At 39.9% G+C, this 15,019-nt stretch overlaps 1 protein-coding gene across 2 annotated transcripts in view; it reads left to right on the top strand.

Moving 5' to 3' along the window:
- tns3 (tensin 3) overlaps nucleotides 1–14,631 on the top strand; it is a 36,693-nt gene extending 22,062 nt beyond the window's left edge. For both annotated transcript variants that reach the window (XM_074688467.1, XM_074688466.1), the window contains exons 14-27: nucleotides 3,168–3,325; nucleotides 3,420–3,552; nucleotides 3,657–3,740; nucleotides 7,246–7,378; nucleotides 7,498–8,024; nucleotides 8,105–8,191; nucleotides 8,294–8,425; nucleotides 10,361–10,456; nucleotides 10,936–11,013; nucleotides 11,218–11,295; nucleotides 11,560–11,728; nucleotides 11,815–11,883; nucleotides 13,078–13,107; nucleotides 13,252–14,631. In XM_074688467.1, the coding sequence (XP_074544568.1) occupies nucleotides 3,168–3,325; nucleotides 3,420–3,552; nucleotides 3,657–3,740; nucleotides 7,246–7,378; nucleotides 7,498–8,024; nucleotides 8,105–8,191; nucleotides 8,294–8,425; nucleotides 10,361–10,456; nucleotides 10,936–11,013; nucleotides 11,218–11,295; nucleotides 11,560–11,728; nucleotides 11,815–11,883; nucleotides 13,078–13,107; nucleotides 13,252–13,396 (1,919 nt within the window). In that variant the 3' untranslated portion in view covers nucleotides 13,397–14,631. The remainder of the gene's footprint in view (nucleotides 1–3,167; nucleotides 3,326–3,419; nucleotides 3,553–3,656; nucleotides 3,741–7,245; nucleotides 7,379–7,497; nucleotides 8,025–8,104; nucleotides 8,192–8,293; nucleotides 8,426–10,360; nucleotides 10,457–10,935; nucleotides 11,014–11,217; nucleotides 11,296–11,559; nucleotides 11,729–11,814; nucleotides 11,884–13,077; nucleotides 13,108–13,251) is intronic.
- Nucleotides 14,632–15,019: the final 388 nt, after the last annotated feature.

The raw sequence follows: 15,019 nt of genomic DNA, 5'->3' as shown, positions 1-15,019 counted from the left end.
GTTATCTCAAAGAATACTTGGTCTTGGTCACAAAAATCAGACATTTTGGCTTGTCGGATTTCAGAGTATTTCATAGAACCAAAATAAGTCATAACTCTCTGTAGCTGAAATCCAGTGAGACGAAGAAAATGCAGAAAGCTCTCTTGTTGCTAACAGAGCCTGAATCACACTTCAGCACACACGTGTGGCTTTAAGAGGGGTACATGATGGGGGAGGCCTGAGGAATTTCCAAGAGAGGAACAAGCGAGCCCGGAGGCCAAGTTTTTTCCCCCGTTTGATTCCAAAAGCTTACCTGTTGGTGCATATCAACTACAAGGAAGCGTCATTCCGAGAAACATGAGCTACAGGCTGTAGAGGTTTGCTTTAAAGTAACCTGTTGTAAGAAAAAAGCTGCATGTGTTTAAATTCACATCCAGAAACTGGACCAGTCATATGTTCTACATTATATCGAAGCACCAAACAAATGTTGCTTCATTTTGACTTTCTTTGGCTGCTTTGTTCACTTCACTACTCTCAGCTGTTTTGGAAAGATGAATCAAAAGTAACGAAGGACAGGAGTGATTGAGGTTACTCTGTCAGGATAACTGGGTCTGTGGCATTGGGACTTGATCAGCTGAGAATAAACTGAAGCATGGGGCATAAATAAAGTCAATCTAAGATTTAGCAAAAATTTAAATCTTAATAAGATGCTTTGAAACTCTTATAACCATACTATTTCACTGCATCAGTGCAATAAACATTACAGCACATGATTCTTATACCTTTGTAACATGCCCATGCACATACCGCCCTTGATTGTTAATTTATAATAAAAGTCCCAGTATTATATTCTCTTTGGGTTGAACTTGGACTTTTTTTTTTTTTGCAGAAAAAGACATCACTTGTGAAGGGCACAGGCATTTTTTGTGTAAGAGTGTTCAGGGTAAATTCATAGAATTGAATACCTGACACACTACAAGGAGCTGAATCACTTTGAATAAAATCCTGCAAAGAAATTATTGCTTTGAACTACACTGCATTATGGTTTGCAACAGCCTGATACTAGCAGAGCAGGGATAACTCTGTATTAAAACTAGAATATCAAACTCTCCATCCTTACTCTTGAGATTACATCCAGGATAATGTATGGTGAGTAGGTGAGTATGCACAATAGAATCCCATCAGGGTGAAACTGAACATCTCTTTCACCCATACTCATTTCCTCCTCTTGTCCACTTTTGTGCCTAGAATAAACTTCATGTTGAGCCCGATGCATCAGTTTTGCCACATTGTCAACAGAGAGAAGTGTAATCGTAAACTTTCTAAACCTCTTTTCTGTACGTTGAATTTAAATGAAGATTGGGATTTGTCAAACATTCCGTCTTTGCTCTATGATTGAACATAAATCATTCTGTCCAGGGATTTTGTCCAACCCAAATCAAGTACTTGACCATAGACTGTATCAGGGGTGGGCAAACTTTTTGATTCGTGGGCCACAATGGGTTCTAACATTTGACAAAGGGGCCGGACCAGGAGCAGATGGATGGAGTGCTTTGGTAACTATCAGGGTATCATTTGTTCATTCCATATCTGTTTTAGAATCCCAAATCGGAAAACACAAAACGACTTGTTATTCAATTTTTCGTTTTCAAATCAAAAATCAGAAAACAAGTAACGGTCTATTTTTTGCTGTTTTGATTTTGTTTTGAAATTAAAATCAGAATATGAGAGAATGGAATTATAATGGGATTTTTAATTTGTGTATGGTTTGTTCTTTCGTTTTTCTGTTTCAAAACAAAATCTAAAAAACTGACTTTTTTTTTTTTTTTTCTGTTTTAAAACCAAAACGGAAAAACGCAATTACAGAAAAACACGTTTTTTCTGTCCTGGTTTTAAAAATTAAAAATAATAATAATAATAATAAAAGAGTGTGCCAAAAATGTTTGCGTGATATAAATAAAACATTAACAAGGTTTATTCATTTAATTATTTCAAGTTTGGCGGGCCAGATTAAAACGTTTAATGGGCCGCATGTGGCCCCCGGGCCGTAGTTTGCCCATGCCTGGACTGTATAAAACATGGACATAGTCTCCCTGGCATCATCCGTCTGTTTCTGAAACGGAAAATGAAGCACATCGGCTATAGCAGCCATATTGGTAGTGGCAAGGGCTTCGCATGCAGCTATAGGTTGCCTGTCGGTCATGTGACCCTGAGCTGTGCCTCTGATTAGGCAAGCTCGCGATCTCAATATCCTCTGAACGGCCGAGGTAGAAGAATAACTCACCCCCCAAGCAGTGGGTGTGGATAGTAAAATCAGTGACTCAGACAGGAGACGTTTTTTTAACTAGGCTGTACTTCCAGAGCCAGCCTCGAGCAGACACTCGAGAAAAAGCAGATTTTAGCATTTCAGCATTGTCTCATATACTTAGACCGGAGGTTGTCGCTTGTATTCGCCAGGTGATAAGTAAGAGAGAAGCTGTGTCAGAAATGAATGGTAGTGCGAGGATCATTGTGCAAAAAAAAGTTTTCTACATTGAGTATTCAGTTTTCTTTTCAGTCTTTATAAATGCATCCAATACCCCAAAACAAATCCTTGTATCCCCGTGAAACATGCATGGACGAACATCTGTCTGTGTCATCTATACTCGCTCCAGACGGGATGAATAATGATCCAGGGGCATTAGCACTTCTGCACCATTAGCATTCTTCAGGGCTGAGAGGTCAGAGCTCGCTGGGAGGGCTCAAATTAACACCCTGGTGCTGAGTGGCAGCACTCATCAGTGTAGTCACAACATTGACCCCCCACATACATACACACCCACACACATGCCCCACCCTCAGCCAGACCCCTGGCATTCCTCAGCTGTCTTCTCTAAATAGGAGCTGTGGGCTGTGCCCTGTGTGGTGCTGACACTTCATGGACCCCAAATCAATATTGAAGTTATAGAAATCTTTGACACAAGCTTAAATCTTAATCGTTGGCTTGCAAGACCCTGTGATTAACCACAAGCATGATCATTATACACAAATTAATGCTGTCTGTAACTGTATCCCCACACCTATTTATTTTACTGGATTTCGAGAGTAGATGTTTTTGGATTCTGGGTTTTTAAAATGCTTTTTCCAATCCCCATCAGTCTATGTATATGAAATGATCTGCCTTCTTCTCTCTACCTGTGTGTATCCAGCTGACCAGTCCAACGAGGTTCATATGGGTGTCACACGGGTTCTAAGTCGCCAGGGCAACAATGCCACAGATCATCCCGGCTTCTGTAACTCAGGCTGGGCTGTGACAGAGGAGTACAGGGGCCAGCGGACGTACTCCCCCTGTGTGCCACAGACTCAGGTATGTCAGCTTTCTGCTTGTGTGGGTTTTTTTGTGAGTTGTACGTTTATTCTGTGCTGTTGGTCACGTGTATGTGTGTTGTTGTTTGTTGCAGCATCACCTGCTGTACAGGAGTGACAGTGCAGACTACAGGGCTCAGGGGACAGACATAGACAGTGGAGTGGAGGCTGGGAGTGACATGGCTCCACCCACTCCAGCCTTCCCTATTTCTCCTCCAACACCTTATGGTATGCTCTGCATGTTTCCTGCCTCGAAGGTTTCTTCATCTCATTTAATTTGACAAGAAGTTGTGGTTTAAAATTTATTTAATCTTGATTTTCTTGTGTTTCAGTGAAAAATATGTCAGAATTCACTCAGCTCAGGCAGATACCATCACCGAGCATGCAGTCATACGGAGGCTACAGAACAGATCACGGTAGGTTTTAGTATCTGATTTGTACAAACAGAATTCATCAGAGAAGGTTAAGACAGAAACATCCAGCTGGAAGAAATATTTTTTTGAGTCTAACAGAAAAAAACTGCTTCTTCTATTAATCCAAGAGCTCTAGTTACAGGTTGTTTCACACGTTCCATGCTCTGCGCTCCACAGAATCAGAAGTTTTCTACATCAGATCGATTTGCACAGGCCAGATTGTGCAAAATAAGACTGAAACATCATTAAAACACCTGTTTCATTCTAAGCACCCGACTACCACAACATACTATCCCATCCTCGAGACATCACAAAAACAGGTCTCGGCTGTTTTAGAGGCTGTTGATGACATCATTAGGAGCAGCTCATCATAGAAATAGAAAACTGATGATTTTGTAACGATCATGGGAAATCCTGGGTGTCGTGGCTCCGGGAGTCTGGCAGTCTGGCAGTGCTGCACCCTGTAAATACAGCCAGTCAGTTTTTACAAACAAGAGAACCACACAGCTTGGAAGCTGTGAACCTAGAAGTCTAGTGTAAGAGTATGTAAATAATCAAAGGTTGTGTTTTGATTTGAAAACACAGAAATGTAAAATGGTAATGAGCTACATATAATATAAGATAATTTCTTCCTCTTTTCTTTGCTTTTTTGAGACACATTACTTCAGAGAGTTAAAACCCACACAAAGTTTTTTTTCCAAGATGCCAGACTATGTAAATTCTCAGTATTTCCCTAATAATATAATTAACTAACACATTTTTCCACTCACTTAACTAAAGTGACATTCATTGTACAGATGGTAATGATAGGGGAATTCTTTCATGTCTGCCCTGTGACAGGCGCTTCGGGTCCACTATCTCAAAAGAACAGAGCAACTTTATGTCTCCCTAGCTTTACCTGATAATAGTGACATTGTTCTTTAGTTCATTTTAGTGGCTTTCAGAGAGACAAAAAACAAAGATGTCTCATAAAAGTTGAAGCAGGGAGATTCCTAACCAGTCTCTGCCCTTCATGCTTGGTTTTTGGAGAATGTCTTTGTGGTCACAGCCCGAGGAGACAACTTATTTTAGACGTCACAGTGTTGGTCTTTAGATTAAAACTGGGCTCCTTTTGTTCCTTTTTGTACAGTGTTTTTTTTCCCGTGGTGTTTATCCAAGAGGGGAAAACACCCATATTGTAAGATTCTTAGAAGGAAAAGGAGATGTATTTACAGCACTTTCAAGCCTGAGTCTCTGTAGACATGTTTGCATGCTTGAATAACAGAATGCTGTTCAATAATTCCACTAAATTTTAAAAAGTTAGAAACCAACCTTACTTCAAAGTATAAGAGAGAATGAGGAAGTGAAGATATCGATCTAAAGTCACTGTAAAAACTGAGCCAGAGCCTAAGCATCAAAGTCTGTGTAGTTTTTAGTTCAAGTAGGTTCCTGGTTCAGTCTCTAACACATAATGCTTAAAGCAAATAGGAAATATCAGGCTCACCATGGACTGACAACTCACAGTTAAAATGTATTTCAAAGTGGCATTAAGCACTGCAAAAAACAGATTTAAGAAAGTGTCTGTTTTATTTTTAGTAAAAATTGTGTAACTAGCCACACTATGAGCTACTTCACCTTACCAATCCAGAAAAAAATTCTTATGTCAAGGTGTTTAAAGGTAGGGCCAGCAGACATTTTCATTACTTGTTAGTAAAAGTAAATTCAAACTGGGCTCCTCCTCCTTGGCTCAGTGCCAGCTGCAGCGCACACCCACAGCCTCTGACCGAGACAATGTGGACATATTCACTAGCCCAGCGACCACCTGTAGCATCACGTTTCTACATGGTAGAGACTTGAGAGCTGTGCCCCTGATTTAGCATGTTAGCACAAGCTAATCACGGGTATTTGACACATACCTGCTCAGCAGAAAGCCCCCTCACATCGCTCTTCGTCCTGAACTGCTCTCCAAGTCTCTGAAAGTGAGTGAAAGTCGAGCCAAGCTTCACCCTAGTTTAGGAAAAAGCTTTATTTTATGTTTGGTGTTTCGTTTCACTTTGGTTGTGTTTTTCTTGCTCCGCGCGACGTCCACTATTGTAGTCGCTTGGGATAGCTTCTTCCACTCGCCAGTCAACATGGAAAGTCACTTGCGCACTGGGCAGGCTGTGATTGGCTGATAAAACCACACTTACTCTCTACCCAGAAATGCCCAGATACAACCAAAACTTCAACATAAAGGCTGAAGGGGGTTTGAGGCAAACAAAGATACTGACGCACATGTAAAGAGGCCCGTAGGAGACTATTGGGCAAGATTATTCCTGTAAAAGTTGGCTGTTTTTTCTTTTCTTTTCTTTTTTTTTTTTTGAGGCCTGAACTGCTTGTAGAGTAAAAAATGCCATTTTTTCCCTTCAGAAACCATTCAGACATTATTTTTGTCTTTTAATATCTTGAAATAAGATCTTTTCCTGCACTTGTCTGGTGAATGTAGCTCATAATAAGTTTATCATGACTTTTTATTGACTTAAAATAAGACACAAACATTTAGAGTAAAATCAAAATTGTGGGTTTCCAAAGTATCCAGTGCCAGAATACAACTATATTTGCACACATCAAATACATGAAATTTCAAAACCAAAATTTAAAAAGTGTCATTAATATTGCAGAATGAAGTTGACCTGCCTTTATTTGACATGTTGTCACAGACAAGCAGAGCTGTACATGCAAGAAACCAGCCACTAATGTTCGATTTCTAACCTCACCTTTTCATTTTCATTCTGCTGTGACCTCTAATAGACTTGTTACCATAGTGAACAATAGTGAGCAGTATCTTAAAATGTTTTCAGCCAGGGAGCAGATTTACCATCCTACTGTGCCTCTTGCTGCCTCAGACTCTCCTTCAAGAATCAGTGCGTTCGATGCCACCACATCTCCATGGTGACTGTGGGTCAGGAGGCAAGACACAAAACAACTTTTCTTCCCCTGTGAAAGTGTCTCTGTTTACACAGAGGGGAAATAGGGACAAGGAGAAACCATGCAGCAACTCTTTCAGCTGTTTACTGTCTAGTCCTGTAAAAGTAACCAAGAGGAAACTGAGCTGTGGAGCCTGAGTGGGAACGTGAGCATCAGACTCCGGGGCTGTTTCAGACTCACTGAGATGAATCATGTCAGAAAGCTTTTCATTTCCACATATTAGAGTCTGATTTGTTGACTCCATGGGTCGTGGCAGGGGGAAATGTTGATTGATGGCTTCAGTTAAGGCCATGTGGATGGATTTCATTTGATTTACACCCCAGTATCGATTACTTGTTTGTGGAAACCCACAGCACTTCCCAGAGGGATGTTTTCCAAATCACACATTTCAGCTTTGATACTTTTGCTTATTTTAGCTGTGTTAGCTCTGTACTTGTTATCTCTCCATTCCTGTTGTAATTTTTGTCAAACTCAAATCAACATCTGGAACAATAACAGGATACTGATACAGATGTAATAAACAAACGTGCTTGAGATGTTTTGTTTTCTTGCTCTCTAACAGAACCTCGGGGATATCCAGAGACGGTTAGTCATGTGGGGGTTGACGGTCTGTCAGACTCCTCCATCAATTGTCACAGGATGCTCAGTGCTACACACTCTACCTCTATCAGTGGGACTCTTCAGCGGACAGACAGGTAAAGATATTCACAAATACTTGAACAGACAAAGCTTTGCTAAAGAATAAAGTCACTCTGCTTGTAAATTATGATTTTAAGTATATTTTGTAACTTTTCTTTTTTAATTTTGACTTAAGTTCAACCGTGAACCCGTCCTGGCCAGATCATCCCATCCTGAGCCGCCACTCCTCCCTCAGCAGCTACTCCTCTGCCAGACAACCAATACAGCACTCAATGTCACTGGACTATGCCCACCACTCCCCTCCTCTGCACCACCCCCACATCCACCCAGCCCCCAACGCTCACAGCTCCCCTCGCAGCAGCCAGAGAAGCTGCATGGCCCGCTACGCCCTCAGCCGCAGCCCCGCTCAGAGCTTTGACGAGCAGGATGACTCAGGCCTCGGCTATGGCACCGACTGTCCAAACTCAACCTCCTCCCTGTTGGGAAACAGAGGCATGGACAGGGAACTCTTGCCCCAGCTGCAGCCGCCACTTCTGCCAGAGAAGAAGAGGGTGTCAGACGGGGAGCATTCGCTTGGTACAGCATCTCCGGCCCTCAGTGGGTTCTCCAGTCCTCACAGTGGGAGCTCCCTGAGTATTCCCTTCCCCAATGTTTTGCCAGACCTCTCAGCTCAGATACAGGGCACTGCCTCACCTCTGCCAGGTAGACACGAGTTCCTCTGTAAAGCTAAAACAGACGATGAATCCTGCTCTTTATTTGGCTGATATTTATTTATTTTCCAGATGTACTGACCAGCAAGCAGGTCACCGTAAAGTTTGTGCAGGACACATCCAAATTCTGGTATAAGCCAGACATCTCAAGGGATCAAGGTGGGTTTCCAGAGCCACTTAAGTCTACTTTGATCAAAGAAAATGCTTGATCCGCTGTTCCTGTTGCCACCTCCTCATTTTATTTTTTCTATTTTTTAACAGCCATTTCAGTCTTGAAGGACAAGGAGCCTGGCTGCTTCATTGTACGAGACAGTCATTCCTTCAGAGGGGCCTATGGACTGGCAATGAAGGTGGCTACCCCTCCACCCTCAGTTATCCAGCAGACCAAGAAAGGTACCAGAAATGTGGATGTCTAATGATTTGTTATAGGGATTTAACACTTAAACACACTATCATGTGAGCATAGTGCCTTTGGGGCTAATGTAAAAAGCCACTCCTCATATTGTGAGCTTTAAAAATAGAGAAGATGCAAAGAAAAAAAAGTAGCCAAATCATCAACATTTCATATTAGAAAAGTTGTTGTCATAACAGTTTATCTAAGGTATCACAGAAGATGTAGTATTTGCAAATCTTGAAAAGCAGTAAAAGCTCCTCTAGGGCTTTGATTCACCTTTGTCGCTCCTTGCTAACAAAAAAAATATTTGCTAAATGCGTCCTTGACACTTCAGAGTAAGTTTATCTTTACTTTAAACACAACCTGCTGTGTAAAAACAAAGGCTAAATGGCCAATGCTTTGTCTTCTGACAGCTACCACACCATAGCTATTCAGATAAATGACAAATAACTATAGAAACAAGGAAGACTTATTTTAATCATTGTTTTTGCTTTTGTAGGTCAAAAATCAGCACCTACGTTTATTTTATTTACAGTTTACAAATTTTACTTAAAAAATAAATTAAAAATTAGCATTTGGTGGTTTAGAGAAAACAGTCATGGTTTTATGTAAAAAAAATGTGAGTGTGAGATGGTGCATACATGTCAATTAACATAAAAAGTTGTTTTAAAAAATGAAATGTTTTGACAGTCAGCTGAACTTGTTTTTGCTGTTATCTGATGCTAAACTGTACAAAAACCTGCAAACCCCAGAGCCCATCACCAGACATGGGAAGAATATCAACCTCCTGTTCTTAGTACAGAAAAGAAAGAGAATAAGTGTATTTTGATATCAGTGATCAGTCCAGTAGTACAGACACTCATACATCACACATTCACACACAAAGCCGTCTACAGTTACAGCCCACTGTACTCACCTTTACACTGGAACCTGAGCGTCCCTCCTTCTGTTTGTGTGTGTGAGAGCTCCTCACTCTGTTTCTCTCCTGGGCATCACCACGATGAAGCCAAACAGACCCCATTTGCCTGATAGTCTTAGATGTACAGCTAATGTTTCACCCCCTAACAAAGGATGTGCCGGGTCCTTAAGCCTACTCTGATCCCAGGGCCTTTTCACTGGAGGCTCTCTGCCCCACATAACACTGTCTGATGTAGATGTAATCTCCAGGGATCAGGGTCAAAACAGGTTGCCAAAGTAAGTGATTTTTTCCCAGCCCACAGTTGTTTGGTGTTTTTAGAAATTTTGGAAATTAAATGGAATTGCTGCAGGAATCTGGACAAACATCCCCTGGCTGATTGAGCTTTGATAGAGATTCGCACAAGAGATCACTTTCAGCTCTTATTCAAAAAGAGCCACAGGACAATTAATCCCATTTAGTAAATATTAGACAAAAATAAGGCTATATATAAGGTGCGTTTTCTGTCAACACATGAAAGCACAAAGGATGCCCTTCTGCCCTTCCTGAAGCAAACCCACCACAGCGTTCAACCCTTTATTTTATCTCCCACTCACACCTGTCCCTTTGTTTGCCTTCACGCATTTGCGGTCTAACGGCACCTGTAGTGACATCATGACACGGTCCTTCCCCACATTTCCAGCTTAGGGCATTGTAGCTCCTTATGTGTGTGTAACCAAACCCACTTTAAGGAGCAGGCCTTTCTCAAGGTCTTTGTGTCAAGACATTCCTCACATAGGACTCCCCCTGCCCCCTTTAGAGGCGCTTCAGTTGAATCATAATCCCATTAATCTCAGTGAGGTGATTCAATATGTTTTATGTAACTATTCCTGGCTGGGACAATCATATGTGGACTAAAATAATGTTAGGGGCTGTTATTCAGCTCAGACTAAATCAGTAGAGGATCAGACATGCTGCCTTCTCTCTTCTCTGTAACTGTGTCTAATTTCTGTTGTTTATTTTCATTTTATCAAAACAGGAGGTGATATGTCCAATGAGCTGGTTCGCCACTTCCTGATTGAGTGTACACAGAAGGGAGTTAGGTTGAAGGGTTGCCCAAATGAGCCCTACTTTGGTAAGTGCTCTCTTTTTTGTATTGGCAACAGTGACACCTCCTGGCAGTCTGATGACATTGCACTTAAGTACATGCCTTATTTACAATACTGCCCTCTTTTGGTCAGATTTCCCTGTGCCACTGGTTTTAGTTTGATAATAAGCCTTGTGTATAAATTATATATTTTTACCTGTCATTTAAAAGTACCAAAAAATGAACTGAATTGTGTTTTTGGATGTCTTATTTTTTTAAGTTTTTATACTTAGTTGCTTGTTTCCTGTATGTTTCCAATAAAATAAACTAGAATTAGACTTTTCAGTAATCTTTTGTGGCTTTCTGATTATACAGGTACCCAAACTCAAATTTCTTATTTGGCTTTTTTTTTTTTCTCAGATGTACTTTTTTAAATTTAAGGCTTAGAATGACTTAGGTGAAGACTTCAGATATTGTGGTCTTAAAATATCACTGTAATAATAATTTGATGTCTTATTGTTTTTCAGGTAGCTTAACTGCGCTGGTCTGTCAACATTCAATCACCCCCCTGGCCCTGCCCTGCAAACTTATTATACCTGACAGAGGTATAATAACTTGAGACATACAGTCACAGAGCTAATTTTATGTAGAAGATTATGTTTGGAATAGAAAATACACATTTTTCAGCTTATGTGGCTACCCACATTTGCCTGCCTGTCTGCGTGGCTGTCTGGTCATTCAGTCATTGTAGTTGTTGATGTAACTGTTGTGGATGATCTCTCTAACCTTGTTTCTTTTCTTGATCATAGATCCTCTGGAAGATGTTGTGGAGACTACCTCACAGTCAGTCACCAACTCTGCTGCTGAGTTGTTAAAACAGGGTGCAGGTAATCATCAGAGATCATTGTCTTTAAATGGACATTGTTACAAAGCAATGATGCCCCAGTGCATAAACACTTACATAATCTTTGAGTGCAATTCCGTGACGATTTTTGGAAGTTAGAGCATCTACAATTATCCACTCATTTTTCTTTGCCCTGTCATTAAGGACTGAGTCACTAAATACACTTGCCCTATTTGCACAGATGTGATCACAGTGTAATTTGAATGTGTGTGTGTGTGTGTGTGTGTGTGTGTGTGTGTTCCTGCAGCCTGCAATGTGTGGTACCTGTGCTCTGTCGACATGGAGTCACTAACAGGCATCCAGGCAGTGCAGAAAGCCACCAGCATGACTCTGGACTCCAACCCTCCACCAACCTCGACTGTAGTTCATTTTAAGGTGTCATCCCAGGGAATCACCCTCACTGACAACCAGAGGAAGTGAGTTGATATCCCACAGGCACACTCACGTTGTACATGCAAGCAACACTTTCTGTGTGACAACAACCCTTTTTTTCTTGTTCCAGGCTTTTCTTCAGGAGGCATTACAATGTTAACACCGTCATATTTTGTGCATTAGACCCTCAAGACAGAAAGTGAGTACCAGTGATTGAATTTCAAACAGATTATGGCTGTTGTGTGGCAAGTTGAATATTTTTCAACATAGGGAAAAATTCTTGGAAAATTATTACAAAATAACAGAAATTACATCTTAAAGGGGCTGTGAGGACTTTCTAAGTGATCTTGAAAGTCACTTCTAGATACATGCCTTATCATAATCCACCACTTAAAATGAGATTATCAGCAAAAAATAGGTTATTTTGAAATGTTAATCCTTAGCTTCCCAGTCGAGTTGGACAGGAGCAGATTGATTTATGGCACGCCCAAGTCTCTTTGACAACTTCATGTCGGCTGATAAAGTTTATTGTGTGAAGAGAGTTTTGTGTTTTTCTCTGCTGAAAGCGATTACTTGGAACAAATTTGTTGTAATGGTGGACACAGGAGCCTAACTGTCAGACAGAAAAAGGACAGAAGAGCAGAAGAAAGCTAAACGGAAGAGTGATTGCGCACGGGCTAAAGGCTAAAACACAGCTTAAGCTGTTTGTGATAATGTTTGTGACAGCACACATGTAGCAGTTATTCTGCAGTGGTCTGTTCAAACTGTAGAGTCTGAATAAGGATTCACTAACGTTACACATTATGGACTGAAAACACCAGGCTGTTATTAGCACTAAATATAACTGGCTACTAAACTATGGTACAAAATTGTAAAGTTAGCTTGTTGTCACTTTTCAAACAACAGCGTTACGAAACTTTAAAAAAAAATATTACCTCAGTCTCTTGTATCCGGTAAAAAGTTGTCTTGAACTAAAAAAGAAGGGGTTTAAAATAGGAACTGAGCTTCATTTATGTTCAAACAAACACACCTTATTTAGGGCGTATTCACTTCAAATAGATTTTCCTCACAGTCTCTTTAAGAAAGGCTCAATATATACAACAGTGTCACAGTTAAATTAAATGCTATAATCAGAATCAGAACTAGTGTTAATTGCCAGGTTGGTTCATGCACATAAGAATTTTGTCTCATTGAAGGACATAAAAGGAATTAAGTAAACAGTTCTACTACGACTGTGGAGATCCATGAATAAACCCAAACATGCAACAAAGATGTATAATAGCATGATGGAAAATCATCAAACATTTCATGTATGAAAATGGAAATGAAGTTTCCTGTATACATATGACAAAGTACCGAGCCAAAACCTCTGTATATTCTTTTCTGTTCACAGGTGGAAAAAAGATGGCTACCCTTCTGCAAAGTAAGCAAATTGTTTGTTTTTTTTGTTGTTGTTTTTTGTTTTAAGTTATTATACCCAGAATAGCATTAAAGCAGTTATTTCTAAAGTGGTCACTTGGAGGCAGATTACAGCTCCACCACTAAATACTTTGTTGCATCCCTGCAGGATCTTTGGCTTTGTGGCGAGAAAAACTGGCACTTCCATGGACAATGTATGTCACCTGTTTGCAGAGCACGACCCCGAGCAACCAGCAAGTGCAATCGTCAACTTTGTTTCCAAGGTGATGATTGGCTCACACAAGAGTAAGTAGGATTGCCTGCTCAGCTGGATGAACTTTTTCCAAGAGAGGAGCCTGAAAGACTGAACAAAGGACAATAATGTCAAGGACTGAAGATGGGGCTGTGGTCATGACTGGATGCTATGTAAATATTAGACTCTGACCTGGATTAAGACATTTATAACAGAGACACTCAAGTTCCCTTCTACTTGGTCTACTTGGTTACTGTTGTTTTTTTGTAAAATGAGCAGTGTAGTCAGAATATATCTTAATATGTTACTGTTTTACATTTGTAATGTCTTATACGAAAAGATATATACTTTGCGATTTATTGTAAGAACATAACACATAAAACAAAAGCTGCTTTTGTCATACATGCATATTTATGGAAAGTTAAGAAAAAATCCTACCTTGTTCAAAGCCGTATTTTTCAAATATTTAACCAAAGCCAAGTTTGCTCAAGCTAAATACAGTCTGTAAATTGTGGTTGATGTAGAAGCTGCTCCATGCTGTATCATCAGGAATGCAGTCTTATGTAGTCTTATTTCTTTTGAGTCAGCAAAGTGTTGGAAAGTAGTGTGGAGGATATGCACAGTTTTGCCTTTGGGACAGGCTCCATCACATACAGGATTGTTTTATTTTATCTATGCAATGTAAATGTTCTATTTTTTAAACCACAACTTTCTGTACATTTGCAGCATGTGTGCAGCCTCAGAAACTTTTAAATAACTTTTATTTACAAGATGTCTGTGATTAATCTGACCACTTTTTAAGCTGTAAGCGACATTAAAATGAAAGTGTGCAGGTATGCTTGAATATATGTGTTAGTATGAGAGGAAGCATAAAAAATATAATGAAACCCTAATATATATATTGATTTGACACAAGTTAGTCAAAAACACAACCCTACTTTGGGTAAAGTGGGTACAAATTCGTTAAGGCTGCTGAAGGTTTATTTCATTTCCCTTTCTTTTGAAGGGACTATTACTAAGAACAAGTGTGCAGTGTTTCAGTACCAAATTGCCTTTCAAGCATTCAATTTATTCAATTTTCTTGAAAAAGTAACAGGCTGCTTGAAAAGAACAAACACTGTTGTATTAAAAAAGTAAAGGGGTCATTTCCCAGCGATATAGCTGTCACAGGCCTTTCTACTTTAGTGTTGGGTGTCCTTTTTATCCAGTGAGGTTTCCTTTCACTTTGTATGACCTATATTCTGTACCTCATATGTATCTCATCCAATACTGTGCCTCTGTTTATAAGTGTTACATGGGAACAGTTGATTTGTGTATTGATATAGCATTGTGTGATTTGTTTTGTAAATAAACAAAGTGAAACATGTATTATGTTGAAATGCTGATTCAGCATTTCAACATATTGTTCTTCTACTTTATTATTATTCTTCCACTTATTCTTCCATGCTTTTTCTGGCAGTTTTCACAGCCTTCAGAGTTTCCCCAATTCAAATTTAAAACAATTCAGCATGTTCAGGAGAAGTGTGCTAGTACTTTTCATATTTCTAACACTTAGACTTTTAAAAATATTAAGCATTTTCCCCATTTTTGTTCCAATGAAATGAATGGAAGATTCCTGTAGTTCTGCCTAAAACAGCTTCAGCTTTGAGATTCTGCATACTTTCATCTACAGACCTCTTTCTGG

The sequence above is a fragment of the Halichoeres trimaculatus genome, unplaced genomic scaffold (assembly GCF_033239565.1).
Source record: "Halichoeres trimaculatus isolate MK-OKI-2021-1 unplaced genomic scaffold, fHalTri1.1 fHalTri1_scaffold_15, whole genome shotgun sequence".
In the NCBI taxonomy this organism is placed as follows: Eukaryota; Metazoa; Chordata; class Actinopteri; order Labriformes; family Labridae; genus Halichoeres; species Halichoeres trimaculatus.
Note: the sequence above shows the minus strand (reverse complement) of the source record. Positions and strands in the feature narration are given on the sequence as shown.